The sequence below is a fragment of the Marmota flaviventris genome, chromosome 4 (genome assembly GCF_047511675.1).
Source record: "Marmota flaviventris isolate mMarFla1 chromosome 4, mMarFla1.hap1, whole genome shotgun sequence".
NCBI classification, from domain to species: Eukaryota; Metazoa; Chordata; class Mammalia; order Rodentia; family Sciuridae; genus Marmota; species Marmota flaviventris.
Window position 1 is genome coordinate 123,586,506 of NC_092501.1, and position 19,771 is coordinate 123,606,276.

The 19,771-nt window shown below is 42.0% G+C and overlaps 1 protein-coding gene across 5 annotated transcripts in view; it reads right to left on the reverse strand.

Annotated features, from left to right (window-relative positions):
- The window catches only part of Enox1 (ecto-NOX disulfide-thiol exchanger 1), a 538,862-nt gene that overhangs the window by 97,163 nt on the left and 421,928 nt on the right, over nt 1–19,771 (reverse strand). For all 5 annotated transcript variants that reach the window (XM_027928919.2, XM_071610779.1, XM_071610780.1 and 2 more), the window contains one exon: nt 10,474–10,658. In XM_027928919.2, coding sequence (XP_027784720.1) covers nt 10,474–10,658 — 185 coding nt within the window. The remainder of the gene's footprint in view (nt 1–10,473; nt 10,659–19,771) is intronic.

Genomic DNA, 19,771 nt, shown 5'->3' on the forward strand with positions numbered 1-19,771 from the left:
TAAATGATGATCTCACAGAAAGATGATATCACTTAGAGTAGGAAAATAATGACGAGATGGAGAGGACAAATTTAAAATATGCTTTTGTGTTCACAATGACTGGGTAAACTTTTGTATGGTAAGGTGTGGAGGCAGGGTTTGGGAAGGTAATTGTTGGAAAATCTATCCTTGCTTCCTCTTTATAACCTTCATTTCTGATAAGGATATTGGCCCATCTTTCGAATCCCCAGGTTGCCTCTCCTAACCAGCTGCATGGAGAAAGCCCTGGAGCTTGATGCCCTCCCAACTGCAGCCCGATTGGAGAGGCGGATAATTGCATGAGTCTGGCTGGGAGCAGGACACCTGCTGTATGCAGGCAGCCATGGAGCTGGCAGGGTTCAGGGCTTCCAAGTGAAGGAGCAGGCTGTGCACTGGCAGGCTATAAAGAAAGGAAGTCAAGGCCAGACCATCAGGATTCATTTTAGCATCCATGGCTGGAGGGAGAGAGACAGCAGTGGTCAAGCTGAGTAGAAGGCTAGAATGTGTCTGCAGCAAAAGTCTGTCTTGATTTACTACATCTTTTCTTTTAAGAAAAGATCCATTTCTCTATAAATCTGGTACTCATAGTGTGATATGGCCTATAAGTCAGGAGGCAATTTCCAAAAGAGGTGGTGAAAGGGAAGGTCATTCAAAGGCTATCCAACCACTGCTGCTGGCAGAGTCAGGAAAAGCAGTTCCTCTAGCCCAGGAATGGCTGCAAGTCGACTAGAGATTCAAGGTTTCCCATGCAGATGTCAGAGAAAGCTGCAGAAGGCAGAAGCCAGATGATTGTAATGGTCTGCAGGGCAATGCCATTATTTCTTCTCCTGGCTCCTACAATGATTCGTCTGCTGGCCTCATTATTTTTAGAAGGAATGATTACTAATGAGGATGCATTTGATGATCAGATTAATTAATGGCAGAGTGGGATAACTAATGATGAGATGAAACCTCCCATAGTTAAGTTTTATTAGGCTTCTCTTTCTCTTCCCAGAAGTGAAGAGATTTATTTTTGCAGTTCAAATTTAATAACTAAAAGCCGCATGTATGTTATTTTCCTTTGGCTAGCTCTTACTCTGCTAATGCAAAGACCAAATTAGGGCTGTGACAACGAGTCAGAAAACAGGCCATGGGTTTTTGCCATGGTACTGTTACAATGCACAAACACTCGAAAGATAGAACTCCCCAGGCTTTCGGAGTTGGAGGTGTAGCTCAATGGTACAGCACTTGCCTACATGCACTAGACCCTGGGTTCAATTCCCAGCACTGCACAGAAACCAACAAAAAGCAAACTTCCAAGGCTTCTGCAATCATGGTCACTGTAGTTCTAAGGCACTATTTTTCAGAGAAGGTCTCAAAAAGTTATGGGACAACAGAAGGCGTACAGGAGCTGTGGCCAGACAGATTTGGGATGGAGTCCAGTCTCTGCCAGGTATACCTGCATGCTGGGACAGTTACTTGACACCTGTAGGTCTGTTTCTTTCTTTCTTTTGGGGTACCAGGTATTGAACTCAGGGGCACTTGACCACTGAGCCACATCCCCAGCCCTATTTTGAATTTTATTTAGAGACAGGATCTCACTGAGTCACTTAGCTCCTCACTTTTGCTGAGGCTGGCTTTGAACTTACATTCCTCCTTTCTCAACCTCCTGAGCCACTGGGATTACAGGTGTGCACCACAGTGCCCAGATGTAGCTCTGTTTCTTTCTGGACAAACTGGCCTGGGCTTATGCTTTGAGCTGTTGTGAGGATTGAGTAAAATACTCTACAGGTGCTTCTGTGAGGGAGTAGCCTTTCTGGAATTGGCACAAGAGCAATCGCACAAGCTATATGGAATCAGGGAACTTTGGATCTGGACTCATCCACACTTACTCTGTGAATTCTGAGTCTTCTCTTAAATTTCTGCAGCTGTTTATAATTTTTATCTGGAGCATGGCAGTTGCCGTCTGCGTCTACCTAGTAGCTTTTTGAATTGGGTTTGCAGATGTGGTCTCATTGTATGACAGCTAAGCCTCAGTGAGTCAGAAGGACTCACTCTCCAGGTGAAAAACCTAGGCTCAGACAACCTGATGTCCCAAAGCAGAACAAAAAACAGTGAAGCCAGAGCCTCCTTTTCCTTTCACTAGTTCAGTGTCATCTTATTATTCATGCCTTCAGTGGTGTGAACACAGCTTCTTTCTTCCCTCATCTTATGACTTCTCTCCAGGGAAGACAGCAAGGTACCCCATGGTCCACCCTTGCTTCAAGTTGCTAATAAAAAAAAAAACAAAAAAAAACACAAAACCTTTGGGAGGTTCTCCTCTCCATTATCTTTACTTTTTGTCTTTCTGTCTTTTCCAGAGTCCAACAGGAAAGTGATTTGAAAACTCCAAAGCCCCTAACAGATGTCAGGTGCAATCATTTCAAACAGGCAGGACTTTGTAATGTAAAGCCCCGGGCCAAGAATTAGAGAATTGATTTCTATTTTTGGTTCCAAGTGTAGCCAACAATCTCTGCAAGAGTCTCCTGCTGAAGTGGGATACCTACCTTCTCCAGGTTTAAGGGGGAAGGCACGCTGCAAATGTTAGAGCATGCACATGTTGCCAGCAGGAACTCTACAAATGACCTTGAGGAGGCTAATGAATTTTCATCACGTGGGCTGCTACTATAATGCACCAACCCTAAGTATGTGCCTGAAGAATGGAAAGAAAATGAAATGACAAACTCTGGGATAATGAAAAGAAAGGGGGATCACAGTGGACTCAAAATTTGGCTGCTCTTGTGAGCTCTGATGTTTTAGACATTGGACCCTTTTAAAGCTCCGTCATCTGAGAGATGTCCATGTTATGTGATTTTTCTGATTCAAGTAAAATGCCAGTGGCTTTTAATGTGAATGTGGGAAATGACTTGCAAATTATTTTCTATGCCAAAAAAAAAAAAAAAAAAGGAACTGCATCTGGGTAGTTGAAATGGAATCAGATAAACGTGGGGTATGTCTGCAGTCACAGATTGTAAAGACTCCAGGTTTTTATGTGTCTATTTATACATGCATATATTTTTGAACTTTTTAGAGCCGAAGGCTTTACTAAAAGTATCCTGTGGCTCTATATGGTAATAATGATGTTTTCTTGCCCTGTCCAGTGGTACCGAATTCTTATGTGCATGATGTATAATGCTTTCATATATTAAAGACATTATGATAATATTGTTAAAAGCTTCTTCCTGGATGAGTCAACAATGAGATCATCACATATATATTATTATTCCTTCCAACTGGCCATTTCTGATAGTCATAGACTCTACTTAGACAGTCAATGTTTTTGACTAGCATCTAGATAGATATTGCATAAGAGCCCTTAAGATATAATTTATTATAAAAAATGTTGAATTTCTTCTCATAGAGGGATTTCTCCTTTTCCCTTTTTTTTTGTCCTTCTGTGTTTATGCCAGCTTATTTATTTATTTATTTATTTTAGTTTTAACAGATAAAGAATTAGTTGTTCTTCCACAGCCCCTTCCCATATCTCTGCAAGTCCTTCTCAACCTGATTTGGGACATTTTCTACTCTTCTACTTTCTGCATAGTCCCTGGCGCCTAGGCTCCTTTGTACCATCGTTTTTGTTTTTTCTGTTTGTTGTTTTCTTCGGTTCCCTGCCTTCTCTGTCTTCTAAGAAGACAGACTGGGTGGCTAGCAAAGTTAGCCATTCCTCTATCTTTATGGCCTATCGCAGCCCCTTCAAGTCTCCTTTTCCTGACTGCTTGTCTTCCTTTTCCTCCTTCTAACTCCCTTTTAATCCTAGAACAGCTATTTTTTACTCCAAAATATGCTGCTTTAAGTTGCCTTCATAAAACTTGCTTGCTGTTCTTTCTTTCCTTCTATTTCTGGATGGCCAGAATTATTTGCAACACCCTCCCCACCTCTACACCTGGCCACATGCTAAATAAGAATCCATCCAAAGACTGGGTTAAAGTTAAAAGCCCCTGAAACAGGGTCCTGTTCAAGATATCAGACGCAGTGTGTGTGTGTGTGTGTGTGTGTGTGTGTATGTGTGTGTGTTTCCCTTCCTCTAAGAATTTGATTCAAATATCTGTCAGTGAAGAAATTTATATGAGCAAACCAAACAGAAAGGGAATTCCAGGGAGTTCATGGTATATGACAGGTTTTGCACCTGTAGCATCCTCTGCTTGCCTTAAAATGGAGCCTGCTGGTCAGTGAGCCCCCAGCTACCATGCGGGAGAAGACAGCCAGGCAGGAGTGCTGGATGCAGCAATGAGCAGACCGCACATTTAAACAGACAGATGGCGAATCACCACCTCACTCATGAAGAAGCCTGTCATGAAAGAGACTAAAATTCAAAAACTGAACAGCCAATACTGGAATTAATGGAAATGACTTGGGAACAAAAGGAATTTAAAAAATTCTAATTAGTATTCTCAAAAAGAGTTGAGAAGATACCATAAAATAAAACAAAACAAAACAAAAATAAAAGAATGTGACTACATGAAAAGAGAATAATCACAGAACAAAATAAAGTTTTGGAAATAACATAATTATCAAGCAGAAACTTCAATGGAAAGGATGAAAGAAAAAGTTAAAATGGAAAATGTTAGAAAACAGATAAAGAACATCATCCTCATAGATCCATTATCTGAATGGTGCTTATTTCAGAAAAAAATGAAAACCTGAAATGAGCTGGGTGTGGTGGTGCATGTCTATAATCCCAATGGCTTGGGAGGCTGAGGCAGGAGGATCACAAGTTCAAAGCCAGCCTCAGCAACTTAGCGAGGCCCTAAGCAACTACGTGAGATCCCGTCTCTAAATAAAATACAAAAAAGGGCTGGGGATGTGGCTCAGTGGTTAAATGCCCCTGAGTTCAATCCCTAGTACCAAAAACACAAAAAAGAAAACCTGAAATGGATGGATCTGAAAACTCTCATGCTAAGTGAAATAAGCCAATTTCCAAAAACCAAAGGTCAAATGTTCTTTCTGATATGTGGATACTAACCCACAACAAGGGGGGTGGAATGGAGAATAGAAGTGCAGTGGACTAGACAAAGGGGAATGAAGGGAAGGGAGGGGGAATGGGAATAGGAAAGACAGTAGAATGAATCTGACATAACTTTCTATGTAAAGATATGAATATACCACCATGAAGCTCCACATCACGTACATCCACAAGACTGGCATCCTAATTAGAGTAAGACATACTCCATGCTATGTCAAAATAGACTCTACTGTCACGTATAACTAAAAAGAATAAATTTAAAAAAAATTAAAATCTGAAAACAAAAGTGAAAAATGATCAAGAAGAGAGACTCCCTTGTAAATAAGCCCTCAAAGCATATTGGTCTCCCAGCTCTCCTAGCACGCCCTTCTTGATGGGCTGGGAGAACTGGGTCTGCTGCACTTTTGAGGATTTTCACGAGTTTTGTTTTTTAAAAGAAATTATCTCTTCCCCTAAAATTTTCTAATCATTAAGAGCAGCAACATCTGCACCCCACCCACCTACATGGCACGGAATCAAACACCACCTTCACGTCACACTCTGTCTCCCCACCACAGCCACCTACACCTCCACAGCTACCACTGACACCTCATGTGCCACTCCCACTGTCATTATTATTGTCTTGATTTTGACATACACATCATACTTCATTACATGTGAGTGTAGGGGTGCAACCAAGCGTGAGCTTTTCTCTATCACTAAGAAAAGAAAAAGTAATTATTAAGCAATTATTGTTTACACAAGTTTGCAGTAGGCCTGATTAACTTACTCATGTTCTACTTTGAAAACACTTACTAATTCCTTAATGTGTACCCCAAAGACGACTCTTGCCTGACTTCAGCAAACTAACTGGGGTTACCCCATCGGGAAAGCAGTGATAATTTAGTTATCCAGGTTCCATAAAATCAATCTGAATTAGTGAGATTCTGTAATGCAAATACAGAAAATCACACATATGTTCTCTGATTTTAAGGAGAAAAATACTTGCTATTTCCCATTCCCCCCCTCCCCATCTTTTCTTGCTGAAAGTTGTTCAGGCAGCTGTCAAGCACTGGCCCTTACTAATGTCGAGCTAAGAGCATTAGAGAGCCATTGTTCTACACGGACCAATGGTTTGCTGGCCTAAGACAGCTGGTCTTCAGATTGGATTTGCTAACACTACTGAAAAAGCATCAGATTAAAGTATTTATGAAGGTGGCTTCCAACAATCACCCTTAGTCTTACACAGTTTTATGCTCAGCAGTTTTTAATGGCATCTGTTGTTATCTGAATATTTAGCAGTCCTGTCAATACAGAGATTTACAGAGGCTTCAAAAAGAATTTTGAATTTAAAATTTATTGTTTAAAAATATGATACTTTGACCTTTCCTCATGAATGAATGCAAAAATATTATTTAAACTTAGGTGTGGATAAAAGCATAATGAGATACCACTATGCACTTACTTCTAAGGCTAAGATGATAAAACCAACTATGCCAGAGTTAAATGATGAGGATGCAGGATAACTGGAATTCCTGAGCAGTCCCATGAGAACACACAATGGTACAAGTGCTTTGGTAAACAGCTCGACAGTTTCTTAATAAGTTGAATAGGCTTACATACGACCCAGAAATCCTACCTCTAGATATTTACACAAATGAAATGAAATATTATGTCTAAACAAAAAGCCAGTTGATGAACATTTATAGCAGATTTATTTACATTTGCCCCAAACAAGAGACCACCTAAATGGTGACCAGATAAACAAACTATAGTTCTTCCCTACAATGGAATACAACAGAGCATAAAAAAGGAATGCATTTCTTATACACACGGCAAGCAATATAGATGAATCTCAAATTCAAAGTGCTAAGTAAAGGGTGCCAGACTCGACAGGTTGCATACTACAAAATTCCTCTGATGGGACCTTCTGGAAATGGCAAGAACAGAGGCTGGAACACAGATCAGGAGTTGCTAGGAGTAAGGCTGACTAACGGGGGACATGAAGGAATGATGATGGAAGTGACATATTGATTGTGGCAGTGATGGCTATGTGGTTGTATGCATTTGTCACAATTCACAGAACTACACACCTAAAAAGAGTAAATTTTATCATATATATTTTACCTCAATGATCTTAACAATTCAGTGTAAACTTAAGATTTGAAACATTGTAACAAGAATTTAAAATATGTTCTTTTTTTTTCTTTTTTTGGCACCAGGGATTGAACTCAGGGGTACCGACCACTAAGCCACATCCCCAGACCTATTCTGTATTTTATTTAGAGACAGGGTCTCACTGAGTTGCTTAGAGCCTTACTTTTATTGAGGCTGGCTTTGAACTTGCCATCTTTCTGGCTCAGCCTCCCAAGCTGCTGGGATTATATATTATATATTATATGTTCATTTTTAACACCTGAAGATACAAATGAAAGTAAAATAATGGCTATCCCCATGGCAGAGATGTGTTAGCTTCACTACTGTCTTATGATTTGGTAAAGACTCCCATGTTACCATGGATACAAGCCATTGTTCCCTTTTGTATGAACCTAGAATATTATTAAATTGTGAGTAACATGTAGTGCAGGGGTAACTCAGAAACATCCAAAGTCACCCAAATGTTTTTCATTTTTAAGAACCCTGCCCATGTTTTCTTGTTGAACATGTGAGCAACTGTGATATAAGTGAACTATCCTTCAGGGATTAAAAGAAGAAAAAGTTAAAAACTTGGTGGCTGGCGCTGGAGTTGTGGCTCAGTGGTACAGTGCTTACCTAGCATGTGTGAGGCACTGGGTTCGAGCCTCAGTACCACATAAAGATAAATAAATAAAAGGTATTGTCCATCTACAAATAAAAATTTTAAAAAAAGACAAAAAAAAAAAAAAAAAAAAAAAACTTGGTGCCTAAACTTGAAGAAAAGTCTAAAAAATGCTAGTTCTTAGGTCACTGAAATTCTTTACTCTGTTTTGTTTGGTACAGAAATAATTTGTGAAATGTAGATGGATTGAGGAACAAAGGATATATGGGAGGTATTATCGTTGGAATCTTCACCTTCCCCTAGAGGCCTATATGTATATGTGGTGCTGTTGGGAGGAGGTGGAACCTTTAAGAGGTGGGGCCTAGTTGGAGGAAGTTAGGTCATTGGGAATGTACCCTGGAAGAGGATATTGGGCACCCATCCCCTTTCTCTTTCTTTTTCTCTTTGCTTCCTGGTTGCCATGAAGCCAGCAGCTCAGGAACTCCCACCATGATGTTCTGCCTAAAACAGGCCCCAAGGCAACAGGATCAGCTGACCATGCACTGAAACCTTTGAAACTGAGCCAAAATAATTATTTCCTCCTTATAAGATGATTTATCTCAGGTAGTATTTATAGCCAAAGAAAGCTAACACAGGAGGCTAGTTCCTCCTCTCCTTGCTGGTGGGGAAGACCATGGTTTCCTAAGTGGCTAGAGGGTAGATTAAGAGTAGGTTTTAAAATCAGGAAAAATCCTTAGTCCTGGGATCCAAGTGAACAAGTTGTGGTCCTTCACTCACATGTGAAAGGATATGGTAGAAAAAGGACTCTTAAAAAGCACCTATCTGAGAGCTGTATTAGAGATGTGCTGCCACACGTGTGGTGGTGCATCCACCTAACAGCCAGTAAAAACTCAGGCTGCTGCAGATGCCTGGCTTGAGGCTTAAGAGCTTCCTAGTGCTAAGGAAGCATCACACACAGCCCGGTGTCAGATCTTACTTACTCACCTTCTCTGCCTTGCCTTCTCTGACTTCTTTTAGATTTAAATCTTAAAGGTTTTACCTGCTCTTAATCTTTTCAGGAGGAAAAGAGTGCCCGTTGCCTAAAGTGTGACAGTAGTTTGCAGGCTATGTCAGGCGTCATGTTCTTTGGGGAAATCTACAGATTCTCACCCTGGCAACTTCCTCTCCCCCACACCCCACGTTGGGGCATATGGACAACCCTGGAGCCTCACACAGCAGCTGTTACATCGATTTCCAAGTACAGGGACCTGAGCAACGACTGTAATGACATTTTCCTGGCTGGCTCTGACCTCTGAATCTCACTGATTAGTCTAACACACGCTGTGAACATCAACCAGTTAGAACTCAAAGCCAAGTCTCAAAAAATTGCTTTAAAATGGCAAGAGATGTTTAAGACATAATTTCTGTGACCTGGCCATTAACGTGCTCACTTCCCAATCCGTGATTCTTTTTTATATCTTTCCCTCTCAATTATTTTTCCCTGTGTGGCTCAGGTTTCTGTGGTAGTTATCCCTAATCACCAAAACACTTTGGTTGGCAATTTGTGCTCCTGGGCTTAGAGAGTAGTCAATATGGAAGGGAGAAATTGGAAAAAAAAAAAAAAAAGATACTTCTCATTAAATATTTTAATATTTCTTTTGTTTAAATAAAAAACAACCACTTTTTTCCAGAAAATATTGGTTGGATTTGAATATTCAGAGGGGTCATTAAAAATACCTATGTGTAAATGATGATAATTTATGCTTTATTATTCTAAGATGACTCAAAGGCCCAAATACCTAAAGAACATCAATTAATTTTTTCAGATACAAATCCAGATATGAATCTGATTTCCTCTCTCCTCTACTTCTTATTTCCCACAACACATGCTCCTTTTTCATACTCCAAAGCCCACTGTCTTCCCCTCTTTTGTCACAACTTCCGTAAATACCATAGCCTTAGATTTAATATGCCAGGCTCAAGTCTGGCACTCTGTTCTAAAGTCACCCAGCCCCACCTCCAGGGCTTTCTCCAATCCATCAACAAACATGTCTTACATCTGACCAGACCCTACGTATGATCCTGAAGCAGAAACAATAGAGTTTATATTTATACTGATCTTATAAACAAAACAAACTGCTTTCATAAACATTAGTGGTGATGCTTTGAACGTGAAGGTCTGTGATTACAGACCACTTGCTTTATAACAGGCCAGGATTTGCTGACCATTTTTCAGGAGGCGAAGCTTCACATACAACCTTTTGCCCTCCTAAATTCTTTCCCTTTATTTCCTACCTCTGGGGCAAATTTTTTCAACATATTTTTTTGTTTGTTTGTTTGTATGGTTTTTTTTTTTTTGGATACCAGGGATTGAACTCAGGGGCACTCAACTGCTGAGACACATCTCTTGCCCTATTTGGTATTTTGTTTAGAGACAGAGTCTCACTGAGTTGCTTAATGCCTTGCTTTTGCTGAGGCTGGCTTTGAACTCACAATCCTCCTGCCTCAGTCTCCTGAGCCCCTTGGATTACAGGCGTGCGCCACCATGCCTGGTTCAATCATATTTCTTAAGCTTGACTTTTCTCCAGATTCTACTCGTCCACAAAATGTCACTGGCACTTTTCTTTCCTATGAACTTAGCTTTATGGTAGTTGTTTCTTCTTTATCCTTTCTGACAAATGGCTGCCATTTTGCTCCCATTAAATAAAAATATCCTTTCCTCATTAAAAATAAATAAAGTGCCTGGGCCTGGTACCTGTTGCATGCCTTGCATGGTTTGCTGCAGGAACTGCAGCTGCTGGTCCTTGGTGAGGTTTTCTTCTGTTCGAAAAAGCTGCTCTTTTTCTTGTTTCAGCAGCTCCACCTCATTCCTATAGGCGTCCAGCTGCCAACGGAGACTGTCATTCTCCTCTTTAAGAGCATAGGCCTGAGCAGCCAGGGCTGAAGGACAAACAGAAAGAGTTCAAGTGAGTTTTATTCTTGCTTAGATTGAAGTCTTTAGTGGGAAAGGGAGTCTCTCACCTAAACTCATAATATTCACACTGTATCAGCTCAGATTTAAGACCCAAATGCCTTGCCTTGGGGCTTTTTATTTTGCAGCTGGTGAGCATCACTTCTGTTGGAAGTTTTTGTGATTTTGTTTTTGTATTGTTTTTGCTTTTGCAGCACTGGTAAAGGAACCCAGGACTTTGCACATGCTAGGCAAGCACTCTACTACTGAGTTCCACCCTCAGCCCCTTTATGGACTTTTTATCTCTTCTATTTGCCTTGTCTTATGTATGAATGCTTCTTGTAGGCACAGATCAATTCCTTCCAATTCTTGTCTCTTGACCTCTTCCCCAACCCCAGACACCCACATACAAACTGGCCTGTATTGCTCAGTGATGAGGATTTTCAGAATTTCAGGCAACAATCACATCTACCACATTGTTGTCAGCTCTAATTTTGCAGGATTGCTCTGCTACTTGAAGTGCTGCTTTCTTTCAAATAGTCAGCTGTTCCCTTCCACAGGTTGAGGCATGCAGCAGCCTCCCAGGGGAGAGAGGAATTTATATGCACACCACTCCTTCCTGCTCTATTGCTGGGACAAATTGCACAAATTGTTTTCTCTAACTCCTATCAGAATGGTAACCTAGTTCCATCTGTTTCACCAACAGATTAAAACTCTTTTCCCTGCAAAGCTGAGTGCTTTCTCTCCTCCTCCTCCTCCTCCTCCTCCTCCTCCTCCTCCCTGAAACCTGAAATTCCCAATGTGTAGATTCTGACTTCATTCACATCTCCATCTCACTGAGAAACCAAGACAGTTCACTCAGGGTCTTACACATCTCAAGGCTTCAGAAACAGTTGAAGCCAAATTAAAGGGAAGACAGGGTGGTACAAAACAAAGATAGAGGAGGGGAATCCAGCTCCATAGTTTCTACCCTCTTGCCTCATGGTCTCTCTAATAATATAAGGGCCTGTTGAACACTGAAAGAGCACCAGATCCTGGACCAAGAGCTTCATCTGAACTGACACACTTAACCCTGACTCCCCACTCAAGCCTAGGACGAAGGTGTTCTGATCCCCATTCTTTTTTTTTTTTTGATCATATTTTATTTTTTTTTAAAATTTTTTTATTGTTGGCTGTTCAAAACATTACATAGTTCTTGATATATCATATTTCACAATTTGATTCAAGTGGGTTATGAGCTCCCATTTTTACCCCATATACAGATTGCAGAATCACATCAGTTACACATCCATTGATTTACATATTGCCATACTAGTGTCTGTTGTATTCTGCTGCCTTTCCTATCCTCTACTATCCCCCCTCCCCTCCCCTCCCCTCCCCTCTTCTCTCTCTGCCCCCTCTACTGACATTCGTTTGTCCCCCTTGTATTATTTTTCCCCTTCCCCTCACTTCCTCTTGTATGTACTTTTGTATAACTCTGAGGGTCTCCTTCCATTTCCATGCATTTTCCCTTCTCTCTCCCTTTCCCTCCCACCTCTCATCCCTGTTTAATGTTAATCTTCTTCTCATGCTCTTCGACCCTACTCTGTTCTTAGTTACTCTCCTTATATCAAAGAAGACATTTGGCATTTGTTTTTTAGGGATTGGCTAGCTTCACTTAGCATAATCTGCTCTAATGCCATCCATTTCCCTGTAAATTCTATGATTTTGTCATTTTTTAATGCAGAGTAATACTCCATTGTGTATAAATGCCACATTTTTTTTATCCATTCATCCATTGAAGGGCATCTAGGTTGGTTCCATAGTCTAGCTATTGTGGTGATCCCCATTCTTACAGATGAAAGAAATGAGGCCAAGAGAAGGCAGATACTTATTTGATCACACAAAGTAAGCAGCTGGCACAGTCTCCAAACACAGACGGCCAGCACAGGAGTCCTTGATGTCCACCTTGTCAGTTTCTGTAGGTTTAGTTTACCAATTGCTCAAAACCAGTCTCCTGTTCTCCCCTCTACTCTCCCACAGGTGTCCCATCATTCCTCCCTCCTCACGGAATTCTTTTTTTGTCAGCAAGAGAAAAGTAGATGGAAATCCGAGAAGCTAGTTATGAGAAACTTCCTGGTAGATGTAACTTCTGGTATGTAATAGCGAGCCACTGAGCAACAGGCTCTCAATACATGCTCATTTCAAACCCCGCCCCAATTTCCTGCATTCAAAGGCCACAGGAGGTCAGCCTCCCAGATGCTCCACCTGCACACTGCAGTAAAATGATCATTGGGCTTTACTGAGGTGCTCTGAGACCTCAGTGAATTCTCTCCACAAATATCAAACATCAAATTATGTTAATGATAGTTTTACAGTTAAGTGTTTTATGGTATTCCACTCTGTAAAATGATTATCTATGCAGAGTACACACTGAAATACTAATCAAACAGAACGTGCAATTAACCAGGAAAGTCCCCACCTCGAGCCATTAGGCATCAATTAGTCAGCAAACATTCACTGTATACTTCCCTGTGCCCACATCTGTCTGAGAATATGGGATCACAAGATGTGGGGACAGAACATGTCTCTTCTATCAAATAACTTAAAATCAAATAGGAACTGACACATTTAAAAGGCAACTGACACATTCACAGGAAGAGCAGCATGACCACTGGCATAGAGTGGGATGTGACAAAGGAAAACACTCTATAGGAATTTAGGGACGAGGAAGAAAAATGCAGACTGGAAGAATAGAAGAGGGCTTTGGAAGATGAAAATTCCAGGACTGGGGAAAGATGGCTCAGTTAGGAGCAAGATCATAAGCAAAATCCCTGAGATGAGACTAGAAGGCAGAATATGCAGTGCAGGAAGGAGAGAAGCTTGACCAAAAAGGCAAGTGTCAGTTTGGAAGCTGGGAGAGAATGGTGAGCCACGTGGGGGCTGTCAGGAAGGTCAAGCTCAGTGGGGTGGCCAATTGAGAGCTGAAGGTGCCTGGGAATTGGTGATTTAGGAAGATTCGTTTGGCAATGGTGCGTGGAATGAACTGGAGGCTGAAGAGAATGAATAAAGGAAATTTTATTTGGTGTAGATGGGTGTGCAAAACCAAGGAGCAGCCAATTTTACAGTTTTCAGGGATGTAGAAAATCAGAAATGACCCAGGGCATACCCAGGAGCACAGCTAGTGCTTTTTAACATCCTGCAGGCCAACATCAAAACTCTTCTGCACCCTGATACACCAACTCCTGACAACTCAGTTCACCCATCCACAAGGAAATGGTTATGAGACATCATTTGAAAGAAGGATGTTGTAATAGGGCAAAATCACAGAAAATGCAAATGATAAAAAAAGTGTTGGCACTACACAAGCACATTACTACATTTAGTGGCATTCAAAGACACTTAAGTCATTTCCTTAGGAAGCTCTATTTGGCCCCTTTTCAATTCAGAGTGGCATTTTTATTATCATAACTGATAGCAGGTGTTTGTGAAGAAATCGATTAGTATGCAGGGATGGAAATTACATTTTCCAAATGAATTGCATAGTTTGCAAGATATGCTGAAATCTGTGTAGCAAAATGCAGGCAGCTATAAAGCATGTGCCAGCAACATTATTTAAATAAATTATCTGAACATAAATACATATAGGAAAGTGCACCATCCATTATTTTAGGGACTCTCTTATAGGCCTATGGAATGGTACTGCTGAGAGCTCTTATTCTTGGCTAAGCCAAATGACCACTTTGCCTGCCAAGCAGGATACAATGTTGTTTGCATTCCAGGAATAGGAATGTGATATATTTAAAAGAAAAGGAAGGAAAGATTGCTGTAATGCTTTCCCCACCAAAAAAGAAAAAAAATCAATACCATAGCCAATCCCATCATCGTTTTTATAATCGGAGCACTAACTGATTTATATTCCTGATTAAAGGATTTCAAGCTTGATATTTACAAAAAAAAAAAAATCTGGTCATTCATGTGGCAGCAAAGTGGCTATCTTTCAAAGGGTGAGAAATTGCATATTGACTTCACTTGACTTCAGGTCACCTGTTGTAAATATTATTTAGGATGGGGCTGCCACCCTGGGTCTACCTCTCAGACAAGGCCACTTGGAAGAGACTACATTATATTTTTTTAAGCCAGCTCTTAAGGAAACAAAGTCCCAATTTCAGACCTCATGTGATTTCTCAGTGTGTTAAAAATTCAGAAATTTGAAGGGTAAACTCTTTCATTTCTCTTTCTCTTTAGTTCTGTTACACTCTACTAAATTAAAGTTTTGATGAATGTGTCATCAAATTTCCATGATAATATTTACCTTTAAGAGAATGCACAAGAAATCCACTATTCAAATAAGTATTAGGATTAAAAATAAACCACACTGTGCATCTTTGGGTAAGAATCTCCAAGGAGTGCACTATGTTTTTATAAATGGAATATTTACTTAAGAGACATTCCATATGGACTACCAATTTTCAATTTTAAAGGGGATACAATAAGGCACCTTAAATATAAACTATACTGAATGTAAGTAAATCTTCCCTCAGTGATTTTAAAAGCACTGTTAAACCTAGTGCCTCTGGTTATTAATGACTGATTTACCAACCATTTATTAAAAAAACATGGCAAGAACTGTAATATACACAAGAAGGGTGAAGCCAATATGGTCATACTTTTATACTTGCTCAATACTTTAGAAAAATTCTGAATATTAGAATTTTCTAATTGAGTCAAGAGTAAAAACAACTGCAAAACTTTTGCTAGACAAAACTGTTGCATTTCAAAAATTTCCTAGTAAAACTCCCAAAGTGTCACTGGTATATGAAAATTTATCCAATGACTAAATTGCACTGCTAAAGAAAAGTTGTAAAAGTATTACATCGCTTCCTGTGGCATCCTTTACTAGATTCTCTGTAAACCATTATTCTTTATATTAATTATGGTCAACGTGACCTCCTCCTCCATCTACTATATTACTTACGGTGTTTCCATGGGAACAGATAAGGGCATGCTTAACTTCTTTAAGTAAATAATCTGGTGAAAGCCTTGAAATCTCTCTCTTACCAGCCTGAGCCAGTCTCAGAAAAATAATTAGCAATATAAGAAAAATGTGAGTTATTTTGGGTTATGTCCCAGTAAGCTGACAGTATGTTAATATCTTTTTCATGCTCAGGCAAGATGTAACTAAATAATAAAACACTTTAACATATTGTTGCTACCAATATCTGGATTTCTCCAGAACTGTTAATCTTTGTGTCTTTGGGGAACACTGTGTTTTGCATTCTGCCTCTACTTTGCCAGATGTCTTCCTGGAATGCTGGGAGGACACTGCTGAACTGTGAATTTCTTTCCCACATTCAAAGAAAGTCTTTTCCGAAGGATCCCACTTGCTGCTTCCCAGATAAGAAACTCTATTGATAGGTCTAGAACATAGGAGGACGGGGATGGGTTCAGAACCTGAAAGATTACTCCACTATATCTGTGTGCTTCCAGGGCTCCCTCCTCTGCTGTGACTGTACCTTCTGGTCCCCTATGAAACAGAGGCTGCATCCATGACCTAGTGACCTAGGGACTCTCTCTGGGCCCATCTCAATTTTCCAGTGGGGTGCCTGAGGTCTCCAGTCACTATTTTAGGGCAGACACATCATGCTGTGTACCCAAACTCTTGCTTCTCTTTGGGTGGTTCAGTGCTGCTCCTAGAGGGAACTGCCCTGGGGGTTGTAGGTGAGGAGTCCTCACCAGCAGAGTGTGAGGGAGTGACGTGTGCCTTCCATGCAGTGCTTTTTTCTTCCTGCTGCTGGAACAGCTTGGGTCTCGGAGTTAGTCCAAGAAAGGTGCCTTCTTAGACTGTTCTGAGATCCAGAAATAAAATGCTTTTTTTGGTTAAGCCACTGAAAATTTTGGACTTACTTATAATAGCCACTGGTGTTACTCTAACCCACTGTTCTTCAAGTGCTTTCTGGTAGGCAGATTAAGTCACACATTCCTGGGCCCTACCACCAGGGTTTCCAGTTCCATGTGCCTGGGATGAAGTTCTAGCATCTACGTTCCTCCAACTCCCTAGGTGGTGCTGATGCTACTGGTGCTAAGACCACAATTGACAACCACTGCTCTTTCCATCCCCTGGGTCCTGAACTAGGCCTTGTTTGGACAAATCCTTCTCAAGGAACTACACGTGCCACTTTTGTCATCCTGCTGTGTGCCTGTGAAAGCAATCCTGTCTCACTGCTGTTCTCAGGTCCCATGGCCCTGCTCCAATGCCCTCAGCACCTCCTTCTGGGGTCAGGGGAAGACCTGGGCAAAAGGTACAGTCACCACTTTGTTTTCCTTTCCCTATTTCCCCCAAATATCAGCATCATGGCAGTAGTGGTGGTAACAGCTAGTGAGTTCCATGTGCCAGAAGCTGTGATAAGCATGTCACTTGAACAATTCCATCTCCTTTCATCCTCACCAAAATATGAAACAGTAAATATGATTATTATTTCTATTTGCAGGTAATGGAGCTACATTTTAGGGAGACTGAGTTAGCACAGCTTGTTGGAGGTATAGGGTGTGCCCCCCTGAGCCTCAGTTGTTAAATTAAGTCTTCATTAAGAGAGCTGTGTCCAAAGACTCATGCTGACCTCAGGATTCCTGAAGAGCCAAGGCAGAGGTGCTGCCCATCCCTCTGAACTGGGTTATGTATTACTTTTGTAGGTATATTGGCCTTCAGTTAGAGTAAAGGCATTAGGGACTCCTCTTCCTATTGATTCTGACCTCCTATGGAGCTGACCCCCTGGTTCTACTCTCAGTGGGACAGGGACAAGGACCAGCCCCACCTCAGTAGACTGAATGAAGCAACTGGGTCCTTGGGCTGCTTTTGCCATCCATGCCTCCCAGTGCCTCCCAGGAGAGCTGGAGGGCACTGTGGATGTCTGCTAAACAGCCAGTCTTCTGCTTACAGAGCCTCTTCTGGTGCCAACAAAGTGCAATTGATCTGTTTTTCAGTAACACCTGTATCACCACTGAAGCAGCAATCTTCCTCAAATTGCTCATGGAAATTCCTTCTGCTACATTTTTGCAGGATTATTATTATTACAACTTAGCATTGACATAACATTTTATGTTTGCGGTGTGTATTATAGTCTTCGCATTAGCCATTATTAGGGAGAGTTAAACAGACGCATAAGGCAGTGTCTATTTCCATCTTTGTATGAGGCCAGTGGAATAAGGGTAATTTTGAGAGTGCAGGTAAGCTAGAGCCTGTTATTATAATGGCTTCAGTGTGAGTCTGGAGGCACAACCGGCAGCAGGTGACTCAGAGAAAAAAAATCCTCTGTCCCTGCCCGACACGGCTCTTCCTAATGAAGCAGTCTGCATAGTGGCAGCCCTGTTAGGTGCTGCGGGGCTCCTGACATGATTGAGATTCACATCATGCCTTATCACTTTTCCACTTGGATTGTTATCCTCTGATACCTCCCCCAACCAGCCCCATTTTCCTCAGAAGAAAATAAGCAAATAAAGAGGCATGCTCACTTCTTCCAGGAGCTGGTGAAGTCTGTCATTTCAAATGTCGAAAGATGCTCCGTTGGGTGCGGGGTAGCTTTAGAGTCCTCAGAGAAACCCAGAGGGGGGTGGCTCCTGCAAACATGGCCAAGCTCACATTGAGCTAAACTGGGGCAGGGCAGGCCAGGCCAGGCCACGCAAGCAGGGTTCTTGACTTCTGCCTGGCCTGACCTTGGGAGCTCCAGCCCAGCTGCAGGGAGAATCACAGGTGCTGTGGAGCCAGGTGAAAGCCATGAGAAAGCACTCTCTCCACACTGGGTGGTGGCAGGAGGAGGAAGGGGAAAAGGCTCCTGGCTGTGGGAAGAGCTGGGGAGGGCTCCTTCCTAAAGCAGGTGGGGCTGGACCTCCGCACCAGGCCTCCCACGCTGAGACGCTGAAGGGAAGAAGAGGGGGATCTCACTACAGCAGAAAGTGCCTAAAGAAGCACCCAACAAGCTCCAGCAGAAGGTGCTGAGGCCAATGAGGTGAGATCAGCCAGGGGCCTGGGAGGCCAGCTCCTCCCAGAGCCCCTCGGGACCTCTGTATGAGGTGCCTCAGGAGGGCTGCTGGTCTCTCCACTCCCACTCTTCTTTTGATCAGATTTCAGCTTTCTTTTTCACTTTCAATCTCTATTTTGACTTCCAAGGCCAAGCACTACATTTTTTTTTCTAACCTCTAAAGGATTTAAAGATTCTTTTCTAGGGCAGTCAGCCTTTGCTAGACCAATATATATCACAAAATGACACTGGTTTCCGGAAGTAGGGACACCCCCCTCCCGCCCCCAGACATTCCCCTCCCTCAGTGCAGGGCTCCACCATGGGTTTTGCTTTAGTGACTTCCATAACTAGCGGTTAGTTTTGTCCAACCACTAGTTGTGTAAGACTAGTAAGAGAGAAGCTTTACACAGCCATTCTTCCTCCCAGCCCACAGTGACTTCTGAATTTCTCCTCAGCCTGCAACCTAGGGGCAGTCAGTCACCTCTTTCTCCTCCCAGCCTGCTAATTTCCTTCCCTTTTAACAAATGATCACTTCTCATTTCCTTCAGGAATGCTTCCCCTCAAGAAACAGTTTCCATGCTGCATGTCTCCCCTCACCCCCCCACACCCCCCCACACTTATAATTTGAAAAATAATAAAGGACCCTTTACCAAACAAGCACAGCCCTGCCTGTCCAGGTGGTCTGCCAGCCCCTCTGCGCCCGTTTCCCTTTCTGTGTGTTGGGAGCCCGACCTCAGGGCCTAGTCCAACCCCACATTCTTCAACAAAGAGCAGCGCTGCACGGAGCTCCCCTCACAGCCAGAGGCCTCCCACCCTCCTCTCACTGCCACACTGTGGGAAGAGCCCCCCTTGCATCATGGCCTTTCAGAACCACTACCTTAGCCTTTAGGGACTGGCATCCATTTCCTAATGCTTTCTTCATAACCTTCTTGCAGTCTTTTATTTTCAGTATATCTTTGGCACCTGCTTTCTTTCATTCTTTCCCAATAGCTTCTGTTGGAGAAGGGACCTTGTCTCCAGCTGTTACTGTCCAACATAGCCTTCTCGGCTTCTGTGCCTTCTGCCACGTCTCCTCACATTTCATTCATCTACCTGCTCCACTCTGA